Source organism: Anoplopoma fimbria, chromosome 14, assembly GCF_027596085.1.
Source record: "Anoplopoma fimbria isolate UVic2021 breed Golden Eagle Sablefish chromosome 14, Afim_UVic_2022, whole genome shotgun sequence".
Lineage (NCBI taxonomy): Eukaryota > Metazoa > Chordata > Actinopteri > Perciformes > Anoplopomatidae > Anoplopoma > Anoplopoma fimbria.
Window position 1 is genome coordinate 5,292,680 of NC_072462.1, and position 22,450 is coordinate 5,315,129.

A 22,450-nucleotide genomic window follows, 5' to 3' on the forward strand; every position below is an offset into this window, starting at 1 on the left:
ACGTTTTTCATGATATTTTCAACATAATATACTATGACGTTTTTCAATTATATTTTCAACATTATCCTATGACGTTTTTCATGATATTTTCAACATGCTATACTATGACATTTTTCGACATATGAAGTTTTTCATGAAATGTGAAGGCGCTGTCTCGAAACATTTGATCAGAGCTTGTTTCATCAAACTACATTACCTTCTTTACAGATTTTTCCACATACTATACTATGACGTTTTTCATATTTTCAACATACTATAATATGACATTTTTCGACATACTATACTATGAAGTTTTTCACAAAATGTTTCGACATACTATACTATTTTTCAATGATATTTTTCGACATACTATACTATGACATTTTTCGACATACTATACTATGAAGTTTTTCATGAAATGTGAAGGCGCTGTCTCGAAACATTTGATCAGAGCTTGTTTCATCAAACTATACATTACCTTCTTTACAGATTTTTCCACATACTATACTATGACGTTTTTCATATTTTCAACATACTATAATATGACATTTTTTCGACATACTATACTATGAAGTTTTTCACAAAATGTTTCGACATACTATAATATGCGTTTTCAATGATATTTTCAACATACTATACTATGACATTTTTCGACATACTATCCTATGAAGTTTTTCATGAAATGTGAAGGCGCTGTCTCTCGAAACATTTGATCAGAGCTTGTTTCATCAAACTATACATTACCTTCTTTACAGATTTTTCGACATACTATCCTATGAAGTTTTTCACAAAATGTTTCAACATACTATACTATGACGTTTTTCAAAATGATTTTTCAACATACTATACTATGAAGTTTTTCATACATTTCATATCATACTTTTTCATACTATTTGATCAGAGCTTGTTTCATCAAACTATACATTACCTTCTTTACAGGTTTTTCACATACTATACTATGACATTTTTCATATTTTCAACATACTATAATATGACATTTTTCGACATACTATACTATGACGTTTTTCATGATATTTTCGACATACTATAATATGACGTTTTTCATGATATTTTTTCGACATGCTATACTATGACTTTATGAATTTTTATGATAAATATTTACAATCACTTTACTAATTATACTTTACTAATTATACTTTACTATATACTTTACTAATTACTCTATAACTCTATATTGTATACTTTTTTTGACCTACTCTTCTATCTCTGTTGAACAAGGCAGACCCATCATTTTTCTGCATTTTAGATGCGTTTCACAGAGACCTGCCCATGTTTCCTCAAATTCCCTTGCGGAGGCTGGCAATGCCAGTTGATGCTGTACCTCTAGAGTTGTTTTTGCTGGTTTGCACATCAGAGAAGAACTCAGCACTTTGTCTGGTCTTTGACTTTGGTTGGTGATGCAAATGAAAGTATAGGCAGAGAGTTGGAGATGGGCAGATGATGGGGAAGCTTAACTCTCTCCTGTGAAGGCGCTGTCTCGAAACATTTGATCAGAGCTTGTTTCATCAAACTATACATTACCTTCTTTACAGGTTTTTCGACATACTATACTATGACGTTTTTCATATTTTCAACATAATATCCTATGAAGTTTTTCATGAAATGTGAAGGCGCTGTCTCGAAACATTTGATCAGAGCTTGTTTCATCAAACTATACATTACCTTCTTTACAGGTTTTTCGACATACTATACTATGACGTTTTTCATGATATTTTCAACATAATATACTATGAAGTTTTTCACAAAATGTTTCGAATACTATACTATGACGTTTTCAATTATTTTCAACATAATATACTATGAAATCCTTCGACATACTATCCTATGACGTTTTTCATGACATTTTTCAACATATACTATGACGTTTTTCATGATATTTTTCGACATACTATAATATGACGTTTTCAATTATATTTTCAACATACTATCCTATGAAGTTTTTCATGATATTTTTCGACATGCTATACTATGACGTTTTCAATGATATTTTCGACATACTATCCTATGAAGTTTTTCATGAAATGTGAAGGGCGCTGTGAAGGGCGCTGTGAAGGGCGCTGTGAAGCACTGTCTCACTATACTATGCGCTGTCTCGAAACATTTGATCAGAGCTTGTTTCATCAAACTATACATTACCTTCTTTACAGATTTTTCGACATGCTATCCTATGAAGTTTTTCACAAAATGTTTCGACATACTATACTATGAAGTTTTCAATGATATTTTCAACATACTATACTATGACATTTTTCGACATACTATACTATGACGTTTTTCATGATATTTTTCGACATACTATCCTATGAAGTTTTTCATGAAATGTGAAGGCGCTGTCTCGAAACATTTGATCAGAGCTTGTTTCATCAAACTATACATTACCTTCTTTACAGGTTTTTCGACATACTATCCTATGACGTTTTTCATGATATTTTTCGACATACTATAATATGACGTTTTCAATTATATTTTCAACATACTATCCTATGACGTTTTTCATGATATTTTTCGACATGCTATACTATGACATTTTTCGACATATGAAGTTTTTCATGAAATGTGAAGGGCGCTGTCTCGAAACATTTGATCAGAGCTTGTTTCATCAAACTACATTACCTTCTTTACAGATTTTTCCACATACTATACTATGACGTTTTTCATATTTTCAACATACTATAATATGACATTTTTCGACATACTATCCTATGAAGTTTTTCACAAAATGTTTCGACATACTATACTATGACGTTTTCAATGATATTTTCAACATACTATACTATGAAATTTTTCGACATACTATACTATGAAGATTTTCATGAAATGTGAAGGCGCTGTCTCGAAACATTTGATCAGAGCTTGTTTCATCAAACTATTACATTACCTTCTTTACAGATTTTTCATACATACTATCCTATGACATTTTTCGATGAAGTTTTTTCACAAAATGTTTCGACATACTATACTATGACGTTTTCAATGATATTTTCAACATACTATACTATGAATTTTTCGACATAATATCCTATGAAGTTTTTGATCAGAGCTTGTTTCATCAAATGACGTTTTCAATATACATTATTCTTTACAGGTTTTTCGACATACTATACTATGACATATTTTCTACTATCCTATGAAGTTTTTCATGAAATGTGAAGGCGCTTTCATTTGACATACTATACTATGACGTTTTCAATGATATTTTCATCATACTATACTATGACGTTTTTTACAGATTTTTCGACATGCTATCCTATGACTATATACTATGAAGTTTTTCATGAAATGTTTAAATACTATACTGTTCGAAACTATTTGAAGTTTTTCATGATCAAACTATACATTACCTTCTTTACAGATTTTTCCACATACTATCCTATGACGTTTTTCATGAAATTTTCAACATATACTATGACGTTTCCTCATACTTACTTGACGTTTTTCATATTTTCAACATACTATAATTTTTTTCGACATACTATACTATGACGTTTTTCATATTTTCAACATACTATAATATGACATTTTTCGACATACTATACTATGAAGTTTTTCACAAAATGTTTCGACATACTATACTATGACGTTTTCCATGATATTTTTCGACATACTATAATATGACGTTTTTCATGATATTTTTTCGACATGCTATACTATGACTTTATGAATTTTTATGATAAATATTTACAATCACTTTACTAATTATACTTTACTAATTATACTTTACTATATACTTTACTAATTACTCTATAACTCTATATTGTATACTTTTTTTGACCTACTCTTCTATCTCTGTTGAACAAGGCAGACCCATCATTTTTCTGCATTTTAGATGCGTTTCACAGAGACCTGCCCATGTTTCCTCAAATTCCCTTGCGGAGGCTGGCAATGCCAGTTGATGCTGTACCTCTAGAGTTGTTTTTGCTGGTTTGCACATCAGAGAAGAACTCAGCACTTTGTCTGGTCTTTGACTTTGGTTGGTGATGCAAATGAAAGTATAGGTAGAGAGTTGGAGATGGGCAGATGATGGGGAAGCTTAACTCTCTCCTGTGAAGGGCGCTGTCTCGAAACATTTGATCAGAGCTTGTTTCATCAAACTATACATTACCTTCTTTACAGGTTTTTCGACATACTATACTATGAGGTTTTTCATGAAATTTTTCGACATACTATCCTATGAAGTTTTTCATGAAATGTGAAGGCGCTGTCTCGAAACATTTGATCAGAGCTTGTTTCATCAAACTATACATTACCTTCTTTACAGGTTTTTCGACATACTATACTATGACGTTTTTCATATTTTCAACATAATATCCTATGAAGTTTTTCACAAAATGTTTTGTGAACATACTATACTATGACGTTTTCAATGATATTTTCAACATAATATACTATGAAATCCTTCACATACTATCCTATGACGTTTTTCATGATATTTTTCGACATACTATACTATGACGTTTTTCATGATATTTTTCGACATACTATAATATGACGTTTTCAATTATATTTTCAACATACTATCCTATGAAGTTTTTCACAAAATGTTTCGACATGCTATGCTATGACGTTTTCAATGATATTTTCAACATACTATCCTATGAAGTTTTTCATGAAATGTGAAGGCGTTGTGAAGGGCGCTGTGAAGGGCGCTGTGAAGGGCACTGTCTCGAAACATTTGATCAGAGCTTGTTTCATCAAACTATACATTACCTTCTTTACAGATTTTTCGACATGCTATCCTATGAAGTTTTTCACAAAATGTTTCGACATACTATACTATGAAGTTTTCAATGATATTTTTCGACATACTATACTATGACGTTTTTCGACATGCTATACTATGACGTTTTTCATGATATTTTTCGACATACTATCCTATGAAGTTTTTCATGAAATGTGAAGGCGCTGTCTCGAAACATTTGATCAGAGCTTGTTTCATCAAACTATACATTACCTTCTTTACAGGTTTTTCGACATACTATCCTATGACGTTTTTCATGATATTTTTTTTTCGACATACTATAATATGACGTTTTCAATTATATTTTCAACATACTATCCTATGACGTTTTTCATGATATTTTTCGACATGCTATACTATGACATTTTTCGACATATGAAGTTTTTCATGAAATGTGAAGGGCGCTGTCTCGAAACATTTGATCAGAGCTTGTTTCATCAAACTACATTACCTTCTTTACAGATTTTTCCACATACTATACTATGACGTTTTTCATATTTTCAACATACTATAATATGACATTTTTCGACATACTATACTATGAAGTTTTTTTTCACAAAATGTTTTTCGACATACTATACTATGACGTTTTCAATGATATTTTCAACATACTATACTATGAAGTTTTTCGACATACTATCCTATGAAGATTTTCATGAAATGTGAAGGCGCTGTCTCGAAACATTTGATCAGAGCTTGTTTCATCAAACTATACATTACCTTCTTTACAGATTTTTCGACATGCTATCCTATGAAGTTTTTCACAAAATGTTTCAACATACTATACTATGAAGTTTTCAATGATATTTTCAACATACTATACTATGAAGTTTTTCGACATAATATCCTATACATGAAATGAAGGCGCTTTTTTGATCAGAGCTTGTTTCATCAAACTATACATTACCTTCTTTACAGATTTTTCCACATACTATACTATGACGTTTTTCATATTTTCAACATACTATAATATGACATTTTTCGACATACTATACTATGACGTTTTCCATGATATTTTTCGACATACTATAATATGACGTTTTTCATGATATTTTTTCGACATGCTATACTATGACTTTATGAATTTTTATGATAAATATTTACAATCACTTTACTAATTATACTTTACTAATTATACTTTACTATATACTTTACTAATTACTCTATAACTCTATATTGTATACTTTTTTTGACCTACTCTTCTATCTCTGTTGAACAAGGCAGACCCATCATTTTTCTGCATTTTAGATGCGTTTCACAGAGACCTGCCCATGTTTCCTCAAATCCCCTTGCGGAGGCTGGCAATGCCAGTTGATGCTGTACCTCTAGAGTTGTTTTTGCTGGTTTGCACATCAGAGAAGAACTCAGCACTTTGTCTGGTCTTTGACTTTGGTTGGTGATGCAAATGAAAGTATAGGTAGAGAGTTGGAGATGGGCAGATGATGGGGAAGCTTAACTCTCTCCTGTGAAGGCGCTGTCTCGAAACATTTGATCAGAGCTTGTTTCATCAAACTATACATTACCTTCTTTACAGGTTTTTCCACATACTATCCTATGACGTTTTTCATGATATTTTCAACATAATATCCTATGAAGTTTTTCATGAAATGTGAAGGCGCTGTCTAAACATTTGATCAGAGCTTGTTTCATCAAACTATACATTACCTTCTTTACAGGTTTTTCCACATACTATCCTATGACGTTTTTCATGATATTTTCAACATAATATCCTATGAAGTTTTTCACAAAATGTTTCGACATACTATACTATGACGTTTTTCATGATATTTTCAACATAATATACTATGAAATTTTTCGACATACTATCCTATGACGTTTTTCGACATGCTATACTATGACGTTTTTCATGATATTTTTCGACATGCTATACTATGCCGTTTTCAATGATATTTTCAACATACTATACTATGACATTTTTCGACATACTATCCTATGACGTTTTTCATTTTCAAATACTATGAAGGGCGCTGTGAAGGCGCTGTCTCTCGAAACATTTGATCAGAGCTTGTTTCATCAAACTATACATTACCTTCTTTACAGATTTTTCGACATACTATGCTATGACGTTTTCAATGATATTTTCAACATACTATACTATGAAATTGTTCGACATACTATACTATGACGTTTTTCATGACATTTTTCGACATACTATACTATGACGTTTTTCATGATATTTTTCGACATACTATCCTATGAAGTTTTTCATGAAATGTGAAGGCGCTGTTCGAAACATTTGATCAGAGCTATGTTTTCATGAAATCAAGGGCGCTGTGAAGGGCGCTGTCTCGAAACATTTGATCAGAGCTTGTTTCATCAAACTATACATTACCTTCTTTACAGGTTTTTCGACATACTATACTATGACGTTTTTCATGAAATTTTCAACATATTATCCTATGACATACAAAATGTTTTTCGACATACTATACTATGACGTTTTCAATGATATTTTCAACATATATATACTATGAAATTTTTCGACATACTATACTATGACGTTTTTCATATTTTTCGACATGCTATACTATGACGTTTTTCATATTTTTCGACATGCTATACTATGACGTTTTTCATGATATTTTTCGACATACTATAATATGCGTTTTCAATGATAATTTCAACATACTATGCTATGACATTTTTTGACATACTATCCTATGAAGTTTTTCATGAAATGTGAAGGCTATACTATGAAGGGACTATGAAGTTTTCATGAAATGTGAAGGGCGCTGTCTCGAAACATTTGATCAGAGCTTGTTTCATCAAACTATACATTACCTTCTTTACAGATTTTTCCACATACTATCCTATGAAGTTTTTCATGATTTTTCCATACTATACTATTTTCATTTTCGACATACTATACTATGACTTTTTATGAATTTTTATGATAAATATTTACAATTGCTTTACTAATTATACTTTACTATATACTTTACTAATTACTCTATAACTCTATATTGTATACTGTTTTTGACCTACTCTTCTATGACTTTTATTGACATACTATATTATAATTATTTTTCATTTCTTTTGTCGTCATACTTTGACTTTTCGATTATTCTATAATAGTCTTGGATGTGTCTTGGATGTGTTGTACACAATATCTATTTTTTTCAGCTCCTATTTGGTTCTTTATCAATGACAACTTTAAAATAAAGCAAAGTAATCCTCTCAAGACAACTAGTTTAAATATCTTCAATGCTCCCTAGGAAGATATAAATGGCTTTTTCCAAGATAACAAAAACACTGTTATTCAGATTCAGGTGATTATACATAGATTTAAACATAGTTATGAATATTGTATTCCATTACTCCCAATTCATCCCCTAAATGTTACACGATGTTCCTTTATTATGTGACTTTGTTTAGTAGTCTTTGATACTTTAAATTCATGTGTGTGAGCATTGGAGAGTAGCTTGTTTTATTAGCCTGATTTCCTAAATGCATGTCTTTGGAAGCTCCAGGGAGCTGGTTCCCCTCGGCTAAATAAATAAGTGTGCCTCATAGGGAGCAATTAAAAGCAGAGGAGCTTTCCTTTGAAAAAACACACAGGAGGATCTGCTGTTACAGGGCCACTTCTCCATTCGATCATACTGTTTAATAATATAATGCTTTAATAAATGCATTTTTCCTGGATTTGAACTATATTTAAAAACAAAGTGGGACCATTTTTATATAACAATCAGCTCAATACAGCTATGTGAGAGAGACATTTTGCAACAGCCCCCCACCCCCAACCCATTTTCAGGCTTTCTCCCACCCACTGTTGGGAATAACAATCAAGCAGTATGTAGGTCAGGCTCACTGAGGAGTAGGCTCTGCTCAAACCAGTCTGTCACATCCCTCCATCATACCCTCCACTCTGCTTTTGGACCTTGAGTCTGAGCATATGGTCTCTCTAGCTGCTTGTCATCTATCTAGGCCTGCTTGAGTATACAATGAACTTGTGATTCATCTTGCACGCGCTCAAATTAAGCTTCATTTACATTTCATAACAACAAAAAGTCACGGAGAACAATGCAAGCGAGGCTATGAGAGACAGACACCAAACGACAAGATTTTAAAATAGCTAAATAAAACTTTAATAGGTCTAGTTGCAAATGTACATAAATTGCACAGCCACATTTTGTCAACACAAATTCCTCTGTACATTATTGTTTTGTCACTGTCGTCAAAGGAAGCAGAATCCAGCAAATACTTTATACTTTCAACATACTTACAAAAGTATTTTCTACAAGATAATAGAAAACATACAACATCTTTTACTTTATTTATAGATTTATATTTTTGATTGATCTTTTGTCGGACTGGCTTAACTGTTTGGAAAGTGAATTAATGTTTTTTTGTGAAAACTGAGGTGGGAACATGGATGGGATAAATCAACTAGAGAGCCTCTTCCTGTTTACTTGCTGTAGGCCCTCGATGTACACACACATGACCTCATCAGTTAACTTCTATTATTGTAGACTTTGCAGTTTAAAGCAAGACGATGAAACTTTTGATGAACAACCACCATTGCTAAATGTTAAAACCACTGTTGTGCCATTTCTCTGTTTAAACGTAATGCTAAACAGTAGTTAACAATAGCAGATTAGCAAACAATAGCTTGGCAGTAGCTATGATACTGACCAAGTAAGGCTGTAACAACAGCATCGATATTTCCACGTGTTTATCAAATGTGAATGCTAAATAGTAGTTTACTGTTTAGCATTTAGCTGAAATGCTAAGCTAGGGTACCAATAGCAGAAAAACTGAATCAGTAAAGTGGCTTTTACAGCAAAACTGACCTCACATTGGCTAACAGTAGCCACCAAAAGCTACTGGTTAAAAAAAAAGACCATGTAGCATTAGGCAGTACTGAGTGTAGCCTTTTGAATTGAGCATTAATACGTTTTATTGCTTATTAATTCAATTATTATCATTTCTCTGTCAAAAGTATCATAGTCTCACTTGAATCTTTGCAGTTATACAATATTGTTTTGGGACCGAATGCCTCCTAAGACATGATGAGGAGCAAAGTCATATATATCTTTTTTTTCTTTCTGCAACACGACTCTCTAGTCTGAGGCCTAGACTGTGCACAGTCTATGGTCTGAGGCTATTCCTTTCTATTCAAGCAGGAAAAAGCTAAACAATTCTATTTATCTGACAGAACGCTTTGTGAATGAGAAATACCAAAAATCCCTTTCTTCGGTTTGGAACTCTGCCACGTTTTTAAACACCTGAAACAGGTGCTGTGCCAATTAAAAAAAAAAAAAAGAAGCTAAATCTGAACACCAACCACTGAACGTAAAAGTGCAAAGAGCTAAACTGATGAGAAATGCAGGATTGTGTGGCAACCTCCATGACTTCCCAACTCCTACTTAATCAGTTTTTTTTGGCTAGTGATATTACACTCTAAATACAAAAACAATAGCTTTACCCGGGAGAACACTGAAAGGTTAATTTAATTGTATAGTTCTACCCAATGAGGACAGATGACCGACTGAGCTATTTTGTATTTACAATATCCATAATGATACAGCAGAGTTTGAGCACAAGATACATTTACAAAAAGCTCTGTTAACATTAGGTAAAAATAGTGTGAGCATTTTATTTACACGTTCCCAGGCTGTCCAGCCTCTCGATGCACTCTTGTTATCATATATTTACTTTATATGTCTGCGGCAAAGCATTCATCATCGTCATCATCACTTTCGAATTGGAAACAAAAGAAAAACAAATGGTGTTAATGACACTACCATTGGCTCTAGAGCGAGGATGAAGCATGCAGAGCCTCACACTTGATGTATACAGTCTGTTACAGGTAAGAAAAATCAATACAAAAATATACAAAATACAGATGCCGAGATGGTACGGAGCAATGAGAGCAATGCGAGGGGAGAGTAGACGGACCAAACCCCATGTTAAGACCAACTGTGAGTTAGCATCTTCACATTTGGAAAAACGCGGGATGAAAGAGGGTGGAGGAGAGTAAAAAAAGAGAGAGAGAGAGAGAGAGATGATGCCACTAGGATTAATAGAGTCACAGTTCGGATGCAGCATACTTCATTACCACTGACAGACAAAGCAGTTAAGAGAGAAAATGTTGTAACTAAGGAGGCCATTTTAAACACGGCTCACCAGTCCAGTGTATAGTATGAGTGAGCTTGTCTAAACACACGTCTCTCAGTAACTATTGTGCTACTAGAGTGAGAAGATCACACACACACACGACTCAAAGCAAAACCTATATCTGGGTTTGATTGATCCGTGTCATTCGGGAGCAATGATAAGCACCAAAAGAAGAAGAAGAAGAAGAAAAAAAAAACGATCACTTGACTGTGCATAATGTGCAAGCTATGCCGGAGCTGTTAGAACTACTGTACAGACACGTCTCTCTAATGTAGTGCATACTGCATGTAAAGGGTTAAGCATCATGGAGATCTGAAGGGGTGACTGAGGCGTTGGTGCTGATCACTGCTCGGTGTGATCGACTCCTCCAGGGCTCTAAAGCAAGCTACACACTACAGTCTTTCATCAAAAGAGAAGAATAATAAAACTAGATCTCACTCCTAAATAAAGGGCTGCTTTTATATTTGAGATTATCAAATATAGATATGTGTGTATACTCTATAGAAGAAAAGAAAAATGCATACATCTATATTAAATTTCATTAATATAGTATATCACATAGAATTCATTTACTTTAGTGTTCATAATACATTTATGTGTGTACAATTCTATTTTTGTATCCTTTACAAATCCACAGTATAAGTTGTGCCTTTTTTTTTTTTTTTTTTTTTTTGCAGAAATAGGTGGGAGCTGTGGGATAAAGTCGAGGTGTGTTCCTTACTTAAGGCGTTTCCATGTACCAATAGCTTCTCACAAAGTGCACTACATAGGGATGGAGGGGGAGGGGGGGGAAGCGGGGCTCGTCGGGAACACACCCAAGGAGTCGTAAGGGGACATAAAGATAATTTGGGAGAAAAAAATATCTATTTTCTTCAGCTCTTATTTGGTTCTTTATAAACAATGACTTTAAAATAAAGCAAAGTAATCCTCTCACGACAACTAGCGTGTTAATCCTCAATGCGGGTTATTGTTGTTTAAGTGGGTCCACTTGGTCGTCAAGAGGGAGAAGAATTAAGTGAGAGAGGAGGAGAGGAGGGTTGCTAGGGGTGACCGTGTCTGGCGGTCGTCACTGTGTGTGGTTAAATAGTGGTTTGTCCCAGGCGTAGGCAGGCTCTTGAATTGTCCCAGCCACTGCATACATCCACTGGCAAAGTGTGTGACTGATTGACAGCTTTGAGTTTCATATATACACAAGCCCTGCCCCGCCTCCTCTGGCCGTCTCCCTTGTAACGAAGGCCGTCTGGTGATCTTGTTCTCTTAGGGATCTGTCTGTCACGCTGAAGTCCCGCCTCTTCTGGTTGGCCCGCTCACTCCTGCATTGGTTTCCAAAAAAGTTGAAAATGTCTTCCAGAAGTTCTATGTTGGCTTTTAAAAACACACGCACACCCATCGCAGTCTTTCAAACAGGCATGCAGCCATGCATGCATGTGAACGTCCTCTCACCGAATAACTGTACACACGCAGGCACTCAATCACTCCGGGGCAGACGCTAGTCCGTCTAACAATTGCTGCTGTTTCTGAACTCTCCGTTTTCAGTTATCTGCAGTTTGGTGGGGTTGGTGGGGGAGATGCCGTTGCGGGTCTGCATGCTGTAGCGCTCCTTCAGCTGGGTCAGAGCGCTCATCAGACGGGCGTTGGCTGCATCCAAAGAGGCTATGCGCTTCTCCTGCACACACACACATAAATACAGTTAGAGAAAACAAAGTGTAGAATCTATATGAAGAGAAGCCACGATGAACTGTTTCTCTTCATCAGGCAAGAACATATTTGTGTTCTAATCCTAAACCTCTCTTTCTCGTTTTTCTGCGAGGTTTGTTTGTACAAATTGGTTCTACAAAACCCTTTCAACTGCAAAAACTTGAAGTATATTGCTTGTTTGGACCTGAATTCCTCTCCTATTCTTAAGGAATTAGCTATTTCATTAACATTATCAACCCCCCCAAATTACCATATAAGGCTATTTCATTTGCGGGCGAATTTCATTTCAGAGCTTTAAGTCCTGCTGTCGGAAATCAGAAGAATAAAACATAATACATTTATAACTGTCAATTTCCTATTAAGGGACCCGTAAAATGGAAAGACACAGCAGTGTCGTGACAGAACTGAAGAGGGAATGATTTTAAATGAAGTTACATGCCAAAAATGTCCTGCTAAAGAAAAGACAACTCTATTTTTTGTTTATATTTTAGTACAGTAGGTGATGTTATACAATCAGGGGTTGTACTAGGGAATGTTTTCCTTGGACATCAACTTCCATAAAAACACTAATGCTGCTGTAAGACTATAAGAAATGTCTGCATATTAGACGTTCTTACATCAAAATAACGATGCTGAAATATAGGAGAAAAAAATTGCAAGCCATGATGAAACACATCACACTGACACTTTGAACATTATTTTAACTTTAGTTGATTTATGGAACAGATTTAATCTCCAAAATAAATCACATGATTTCAATTCATAAGTCAAATGAGTGTTTTACAACAGATATCTGTACATGACACTACATGTCCGTATCTAGTATGCGAGAAATTGTAACAAATGATGTGCCTTCTAAAATCTCTTTGCATGAGTGGTTCTTCCAAGAGGCTCCTAATGTGTTAATTATATAATGTAGGCAGTGCAAAGCCACAGAAGCAAACTCCCCTCCCTGTCTTTATAATGAGATTTGTTTTTGTTCATTCTCTCTGCCCGTTTACTGAAAGCGACAACGTATTGGCCGACTGTGGCGTGTTTGTTTTCAGATGCAAAGACTCATTAATTACGCCGTGAGGGAGATTAATCACCTATGCATGTCTGTTTCCTGGGTTTGTGCAAATGTCATGTTGTGGCATAGTTGTGTTTTTTCCCCCCCCATTCTGTTGTAAAATCACTTTGACATTAATCTCCAAAGAGGCGCAGAGCTTAATTGTGGTTTTGCATTGATATAATGTACACTTTTTCCAGGCTATAGAAGAAATGGCATCTCCGGACGACTGTAACAAATACTCCAGCGACACATTGATTCTCTGCTTTATTTTTTAATTATTCTCAACAATCAACGTTCAGAATTCCTTGCAGCCAGGCCCCTTTTTAAAGCGACATTTCTTTTGTTTTCTTAGACGGATTTTAAACACGGCTTTATATGAATAAGAACCACATGGATTATTGAAGAGCTGCATGTCAACAGAAAACGAGATAAGACGTTTGTAAATTTCATAAGAGAGAGAGAGAGAGAGAGAGAGAGAGAGTGGGGGGGAGCTGAGAAATTCTGCTCAGCCATTCAAGCTTGTCAATGCCAGAGCTGAGACTGCGATGAATTAAATATTTCTTTGACCCTTTCTTTCCTCAAGCAGAGGACGCAAGTGACAGCAAATAGAAATTTGAAAAACGCACAGACGGAGTATCTACAGACCCATGCAAAATGCACAGTGGGCGCTATGTATTTTAGGTTATTCTATTGTACATGTGAGAGAGCAGACTGACCTGTGCATCAATGATCTTCTGTTTGGAGTCTACCACGGCCTGCATGTCTGAGTGATCCTTCTTAAGCTCCTCTTCCACCGACATTAACCTGCAAACAGGACCATTGTAATCAAAAACTTAAGAACAGAACACAAAGCTGCATTTGGACACCACTGCTTCTTCTTCTTCTTCTTCTCCTGCCTACCTGCTGATGATGCCCTTCATCTGGAGGTCCTTGTCGTCCTGCTGTCTGCGCAGGCGCTCCTCCGACTCCTCCAGCCTGGCCTGGTACTCCATCAGCACCTTCTGGGCTTGTTCGTCCTGACCCTTCAGACGGGCCTCGTACTCTTCCAGCTTCTGCACCGACGACCGCAGCTTCTCCTGCAGCACCGCGATCTCCTGCTGATACTGAACGAAAGAAGCAGAGAGAGATGAGAAGCTTCTCATCATCGCCGTCTTCGCCATTATCATCATGATCATCATAATCATCAACCCTATCAGCGCGGCCCCCCTTTTCTTCATTACCATCGCTGACAAGAACAAAAAAAGGAAATCTCTCAGTCAGGCCTTAGATGAGGACCTGTAGTTCCTGAGAGAGTATTATTTCTCTCTCGAAAAGAGAAAGGAATCACACGGTTCATTTACAAGCCATTTCTTTAATGCTCTTTCATACTAGACCAGTATAGCTGCCCTAAGAAACCAATCAAACACTTCTACTAACAAGGTGAAGCTTTCATCAACACCAGCAAAGCTTTCCTTGCCAATCATAAACCCAAAACCAGTGTCAAATTCAGCTGTTTCCCCAGTCAGACCTCTGGCAAAAAACAGAAGGAGAAATAAAAGAGGGGAAGTTTAGAATGAATAAAGTCAAAGAGGAGGTGAGAAGGGAGGGATGTAACGAGTGAAGTAGGAGTCTAATCTGTGAAATAAGCCTTGAAAATCTCTCCCTGACCTCTCGCTGGACCTTAGAAAAGGCTTTTGGAGGAGCTTTCTTCAGGCGACGGGGGAAACTAATGTAGAAATCAAATCGCTTCTGGATAGAAAAACACAATTCTCACAGCAGTGAGGGATACTGTGATCCGTCAGTCTAGCGTGTCCGTAGAAGACCGTTGCGAGGTGAAACTACAGACGAGGAAACGGGAACAGGAGCCGACAACCATGCTAGCAGCTCAGTGTGGCTGTACTACATGCCAACACCAGCATGCTCACAATTACAATGATTAGCACGTTTTTAGTTTAGAGTGAGCATGCTAACTCACACTGAATACAAAGTGCAGCTGAGTGTTGTGCCTTTAGTTTTGCAGGAAAACAAAGTATAGCAAACATTTGAACTGATGATGGCGCTTTTAAGAATTGCTCAGTGTCTGTACTAAATTTCATGACATTGCCATCAAGAGAGTCACGCTGCTAGCCTGACTGAAAGGGGTGATCATAATCATTATCATGTCTTTACAGTTGTTTAAAAGAAAATGCCGCATCTCATTAAGCTTCATCCTCACTGATGTTTCTTGGTCTTTCTGGCTGTTAATATCCAGTGGACCCTGTCAATAGCCTCCTCTGTTACAGCCCGAACACAAATCAAAATCATTCAGTCAGTAGTATTCACATAACATTTTAAACCTAAGGATTACAGCCTGAATTAAACAACACATGACCAGTTTATCTGTGAAACACTGTGAAAGACAAACTATCAGAACACCCTGAATGATCAGATCCAATCACACACAGCGAGGATGCTGCTGTGTTCATTCGTCTTTGGTCACCTACTACTACTTATTTTTCCCCATGTCACTCTCCTGCTCACCACCAGGACATTTTTCCCATCATCCTTCTCTTCCCAGGAGGAATGGTGACCTCAAATACGTTTCTTACCGGCTCCTCTACCCCTTCTCTCAACTCCTCTCTCTATCTCAAACAACCCTCTCTGCTCTTGTCACTATACATCCCTTGAGAATGAAATGACATCTACTGTGTTTGTAACAGCATTCGTCCACCACTGCCGGCCATCCAACTGTCATAGTATATATCTAAAATTGTAAAAGGATTTACTGTAGATAATTTAAATACAAGTCTAATTTAAAACCCCAACAAATACGACCAAACATCTAATATAGCCCCTACATGAAGAGAGACATGCACACCATGTACACTGCTTACTGCCTGGTGCTGTAATGAAGCCCTTAAATGTATTCTTCAAATGACATAAAAGAAATGAACAAACAAAAGATATTGGAAAAAAATACAGGGCTTTGTATCCCTGTAAAAAACATTGGCACCCCTATGAGCAATGCTGGTTTATCCTAATTGCTGCATCCTCTCTACTACCTAACTGAAATAAATGATCGTCTCAGAGGAAATCAAACTACTTGAGAAACCAAAAAACACAGTAATCTCCTCTTTCTCTTTTTAATTACAGCATTGAAACCACCTTATACCATCAACATATTCAATGACCTGTTTTGAATGGCACAATATTCAGCGTCCTTGCTTAATAAAGTTAAATAGTTTTGAATTTGATCACGTTCAAAGAAGGGCTTCTTTGGCATTAAACTTGAGTGAATATAGGAATGTCATAACATGAGGATTACACCGATGATCATTTAATCACATTTTATGTAATACATAAGTATTAATGATTTTTTTGGACTGCTTTTCTGGTAAGGGTGTTTTGCTTTTTTCGAAATAAATAATTGTAATCAACATTTTTTTCAGTGCTATTTTTATTTCCCTTTTGTCCTGTAAGCAATTGGAAATGTTATATTATGTTGCAATAATGTATAAACAAAAATCTCACATCCTTCCTAAAGAATGGCAATAATCATTGACTTAATGCAGAATCATACATCAAGATGAAACAAATGCATGGCCCAACAATTTTGCCTTCCTGTGTTTCACATTAGCTATGCAATAAAACACTTGCTCTTATATATTCAGTGGCATTCAACTGGAAATAACAAAAAATATAATTTTTTTTATACTTAAAAATGCAAACAGTATCTTATTATTGCTCTTGTGTTCATCTACATTTGCAATCAGTGTGATTTATTGCAATTTCGATTTTGCTATCTACTCATCCTACAAGGCAAATGCCCTAATTTGCTACGGATCACTGAATATATACAGTATATGTAGATGGATATAAAATGGCTACTGTATGTCCTGTGCTGTTAGGACTGTATGGACCATTAGCTGCAGCCTGTGTCTGAGCTGCTGTGGAAGATGTACTGTTTTCCAATCCTTCTCTTGTTACTGCTCTGCTATTTTAAGGTTGCTGCGGCTTCTTTGTTAAGACTGAAGTTATTGCCTTCTTTGGTTGCTCTCCCTGCCTGGGCTTCTGGCTTCCATAAAGTATGAGCTATGTTAGGATGACAGGTTTGTATTCATTATGGATGAAAGAAAATAAAATAATAAATGGGTAGCATGCGGCAGCCAATCAAAGCATGGAAGCGAAGCTGAGGGAGGATGGTTGTAAAGGTTGCTGAGAAAAGAAGCAGGAACACGGGCAGAGGAAGCAGAGAAAAAAAAAAACTCTCTCTGTCGCCATCTCTCACATAGATGAGAGCACACACAAGCTCCAACATGTCAGTGTGAATGTACTGCATGTGCATACACACACATACACACACACCTGCTTTGGGCTTTTAAGTTCATTCCAAAGATGGTAAGAAAGAAGGGGAACGTTCTGAGGATGTGCAGTTATTCAAGGCGGAGGGACATTCATTTTAATGAAGTGAAAGGGTTAGTCTCATTAGAGCCAAGTCTTACTGTGCCTTATATTTCTAGAGCTTATTCTCCAGTTTCTATATGAGACAAGGGAGTATATGACAATACAGGAAGTGTATCGTTAGCCAAGTTGTCCAAATGTAATGATTATTCCATTAATTGACAGAGAGCTGCAATTCATTCTTCTAATTCTTTTTTTGTGTAAAAACATTCCAGTTTTTCTAATTTGAGAATTGGATGCTTTCATGTGATTTATGATAGTAAACTGGAAACCTTTTTTTTTTATTTTGGACTCTTCTGAATACATCTACGGGATATAATGACGGGTATTCATCCCTATTTTCTGACATTCTACAGTACAATAGTTACTGAGAAATAATCAGTAGATAAATCAATCATGAAAATAATTTTTGTCCTGATATTCATTCCTGGCACCTGCTCACAATCACGCTGGTATTCCTGCCGGCTGTGCGTATTTAGCAATTATTTTCACTGTAATAGCTACTTTCTGCCATTATTGCTGTTGCTATCACTTTCCTGCAGTTGATAGCCACAACCAGGTTCACTGCAGGCTGTGGAAATGGCAAATAAATAAACATGCCAGCAAAGAAGCCTGCCCATCATTGGAAAGCCAATTTCAGGAAAATGGGGGGAGATTGAGGCACATTATGGGGTCACATGCAGAGCCAGACTGACACACAATATGTCCTATTTGCCTCAATTTAAGTTATAAATGTGCGTATTATAACTTTAAGTGACAATTTGGGTTTGTCTAAGGGACCTTGGGCTTCGAGGAAAGGCAGAGTGGGGATAAATCCGGCAGACAATTAAGTGTAGAAGGGTTGTTTGAAGTAGGGAGGGTGTGAGTGGGAGCTAATGATGGGTAAAGAAAGGAAGGATAGTTAAGTGGGAGTATCAGGGCTGAAGGTTGAGGTGGATTGTGAAAGGAGGTGTTGGTAAAGGTCAGAGGTTGGATGAAGAGGCAGGTTACCTTCTCCACCTGAGTCAGATCCTCTCTGTTTCTCAGTGACTCGGGCTCCATCCCCTCATGGTCTAAAAACTGCACATTCATATTCAATAGCCAGGCTGCTGTGCGGTCCAGCGCACTGGGGTTCACTGGGGAGGGGGCCTAGTGAACACAACACACACACACACACGCACACACACGCACACACACACACACACACATACACATACATGAGCCGAGTGCAAGTGACAGGGAGGGGAAGGGGGGGGTTGGGGGCAGGTTGCAATAATAGCACAGAAACAACAGAAATAAGCTTGAAATGCACCAAATCATCTGGACTGAAAGCAGCAGGTGGAATGGATACACACACCTCTGTGTGTTCAAGATCACACACACACAGCAGAGCGCACACACCTCAAAGCACTGATTTAAACATGTGCGAGTGTGTGCACCTACAGTGTCAAACTAGCAGCATGGACGGTAAATACAGTAAATGAGAGAAATTGAAGTCAGCCTGGGGGCAGATGCTGGCACTTCAGGTGTGTGTGTGTGTGCGTGTGTGTGTGCGTGTGTGTTATCTGCCAGTAATCTGATGAATAGATGAGTAGAGAAGTTGGCCGTGGGCTGTTAAGGTACATTAGAGGAACTGTAGGATGCTTTTATAGTCCAGCACACTCATGAGCATTGAGGGCTTTTGAAAAGGCGGAAATATTGGAGTATGAATATTTGAACACAGAAAAAAAAAAAAAAAAAAAAAAAAAAAAAAAAGTGTTAGCCTACTGATGAAATGTATCAGAACTTAACTACGTTGTTGGCTTTAGTACTCTTGTAAGTCACTGAATTTAATTTAGAACATGCAAGCAGCTGTGAACAGTTCATTTTAATCTAGATAGATTGAATGAAGATATAACTCTACATTCATTCAATCAAGATTTCATCAAGATAAAGTATTTTTTCTTTTCTATATATGTCACACATGCAGTTGAATGAAACTCAACTTAAAGCCACTATGCAGAATTGAAATATTTCAGACTTCTGGCATACTCCAGCGGTAGTATATATATAAAAAATGTATTTTGTCATAAATCATAAGTATTGGAGAAATTACAAATTGACCCGATGATTGCGCTTGACCACCAGAGTAAATACAGTTCACCATGGCAATCCATTCATCAGCTGTCGAAACAAAACCACAAATTTCAACCTCATGGTGGCCCAGAGGAAAAGTCAGGGGATCACCAAAGTCAGTAGGATTCATCCTCTGGAAACCATGAATGTTAACCAATCCATGTAGTAAATGTCAACATATTTCACTGGACAAGTAAGACCTGCTGATGGTGCTGGGGGGGGAGTCACTGGATTCATCTTGTGGGGACCATTCATGGGTCAAATTTTATGTCAATCCATCCAATAGTTGTTGAGATATTTCACTCTAGACCAACGTGATGGAGCAACCGACATAACCTTCCAAAATAATAATTTAAAAGATACTTTTAAAAAATCAACACATAGTGGCTTTAAGGTCAAGGTTTGCTGCATCAACCACTGAACATAAATGTGGATTTTCAGTTCCGCTAACAAGCAAATTAAATTAAGTTAGATTCTATCAGCAAGACAGTCAATCTAAAAGCAATATTCCATAAAGAGGAGAGCAAAGCATTGTGGTTAATATGCAAGATACCCTCACCTTCAGCCAGGTAAGCAAGGGCAACCATTCACAGGTGTTTTTAATTACAGCCTATATTCCTAACCTGATGATATTGAACATATACCAGCAAACGCATTGAAGAAATGGAAACCTCCCACTGTGCCGACACACACAGTGACACACGTACCGTATCGATACACTAACCCACAATTTGCTGTATCTGTTTGCACCCATGAGGTCTGCTTTCGTTTTCCTCGTGAGCACACATATCGCTAGTTAATAAGATGCTAATTGTGCCTCCACCACCCTCCTTCTCAGCCCATTACACTTGACCAGTAAAACAGTGGTGAAGCGATGAGCTGCCTGTATGCAAATTACTGTTATTACACGCACAGTGACTGTATTTCATTAGGGCACAATGAGCAGAGTGTCAGTGCTGAGGCCTCCCACACAGCCGTTTCCAACATGCTATGCGACAGATGGGTGTTTGGTAATATAAACTTTTTTTTTTTCTTTTAATCACAGTAATTTCAGGTGATTATATAGACTGAGACGGCTATAGGTGACTGTCTTCAATAATGTGCTAATGAATATCATCCTCATTTATTGTACTGTAGGTTAAATATGTGTACACAGCGTACCTGTTTGTGCTGAGCCCTCTGCTTGGTCTCAGGACTGTCCCCTTTGGAGGAAGAGGACTGCTGTCGTAACCGCGCGCCGCTGCCAGGCCAGTCAGGTGATGATGTCATCATGTTGCCGGAGGAGGGTCGGGGGTAGGGTCCACTGTTGAGTAGATTTGGGGGGGTGCGGCCCCGGGTAACGCTCTGGGGTGGAGGTTGGTCTATTCTCCGCTGTGGGCCGGCACTGTTCTGTCTTGGGACGGTGGGCTGGTGCTGTGTTTCTGTGAGAGACAGCTGTCGGCGGTTGAACTCCCCCGAACGCCTGGTGTACTCGTCCCCGCTGCTCCCGCCACCTCCACCTCCGCCTCCGCCTCCACCTCCACCACCGTGGTTCAAGAAGGCGTGCTTCCCCCCTGCTGGTCCGTCTTCGTTGTTGCTATGGGAACTGACAGAACTGTGGCACTCTGAGCCCGAGTCGGTCATTCCGCGGGGGGACACGGGCAGGCAGGCCGCCATCTGGTAGACCGGGTTTTGGAAGGACAGGGGGGCTAGTAGCTGGGCGGGTCGGCCTGGGGTGCTTTCTGTGCCCAGGGTGGTAGGGGTCTGACCTGGCCTCCTCAGAGTAGGACCTCCAGGGATATTTCCCTGTGGGACTCGGGCTGACCACCCTCCCCCAGAGATTTGGCCTTCACCGAGGGCGTCTGAGGAGCTTGGGCCCGGGCCACCTTCCAGACTGCGGGGGTCCTGGAGGTCCACCATGGAGAGACTCTTGCTGCCATTGGCCATGCCCAGGTCAGGCTCATTGGTCTCAGAGTAACTTGAACTGCGTGCTGGGGAAGGCTGGATCCCTGAACTCCTTGTCACAAAGAATAGGTCCTTATTTTCTGGGGTAGGGGAGGGTAACCTGGTGAAGTCAACTAATCTGAAAGAGACAGACCGGAAAATAAAGTAAATCTGGGGTGCATTTTAAAACCTCAGCCCACTGAGATCAGTCACAACTGATAACCTTGAGCTGTCGAACCCACAAAAAATAGTAGTAATTTTCTCTGTATGTAAATGAAATGCCTCACTGAACCTGAAAGGAAGTGTCCTTGCGAAGACAGGCAGCTATGTGTTACAACATATGACACAAAATATGGTATAAGATCAGAATTAGAAGAATAAATGTA

The 22,450-nt window shown here is 37.6% G+C and overlaps 1 protein-coding gene across 4 annotated transcripts in view; it reads right to left on the bottom strand.

Annotated features, from left to right (window-relative positions):
• Nucleotides 1-11,702: 11,702 nt before the first annotated feature.
• dab2ipb (DAB2 interacting protein b) overlaps nucleotides 11,703-22,450 on the bottom strand; it is a 109,578-nt gene continuing 98,830 nt past the window's right edge. For 3 of the 4 annotated variants that reach the window (XM_054612196.1, XM_054612194.1, XM_054612198.1), the window contains exons 12-16: nucleotides 21,303-22,203; nucleotides 19,038-19,175; nucleotides 14,529-14,731; nucleotides 14,345-14,432; nucleotides 11,703-12,545 (exon numbers count right to left, since the gene is read on the bottom strand). In XM_054612196.1, the coding sequence (XP_054468171.1) occupies nucleotides 12,378-12,545; nucleotides 14,345-14,432; nucleotides 14,529-14,731; nucleotides 19,038-19,175; nucleotides 21,303-22,203 (1,498 nt within the window). In that variant the 3' untranslated portion in view covers nucleotides 11,703-12,377. The remainder of the gene's footprint in view (nucleotides 12,546-14,344; nucleotides 14,433-14,528; nucleotides 14,732-19,037; nucleotides 19,176-21,302; nucleotides 22,204-22,450) is intronic. The other variant, XM_054612195.1, reaches the window with a different exon arrangement.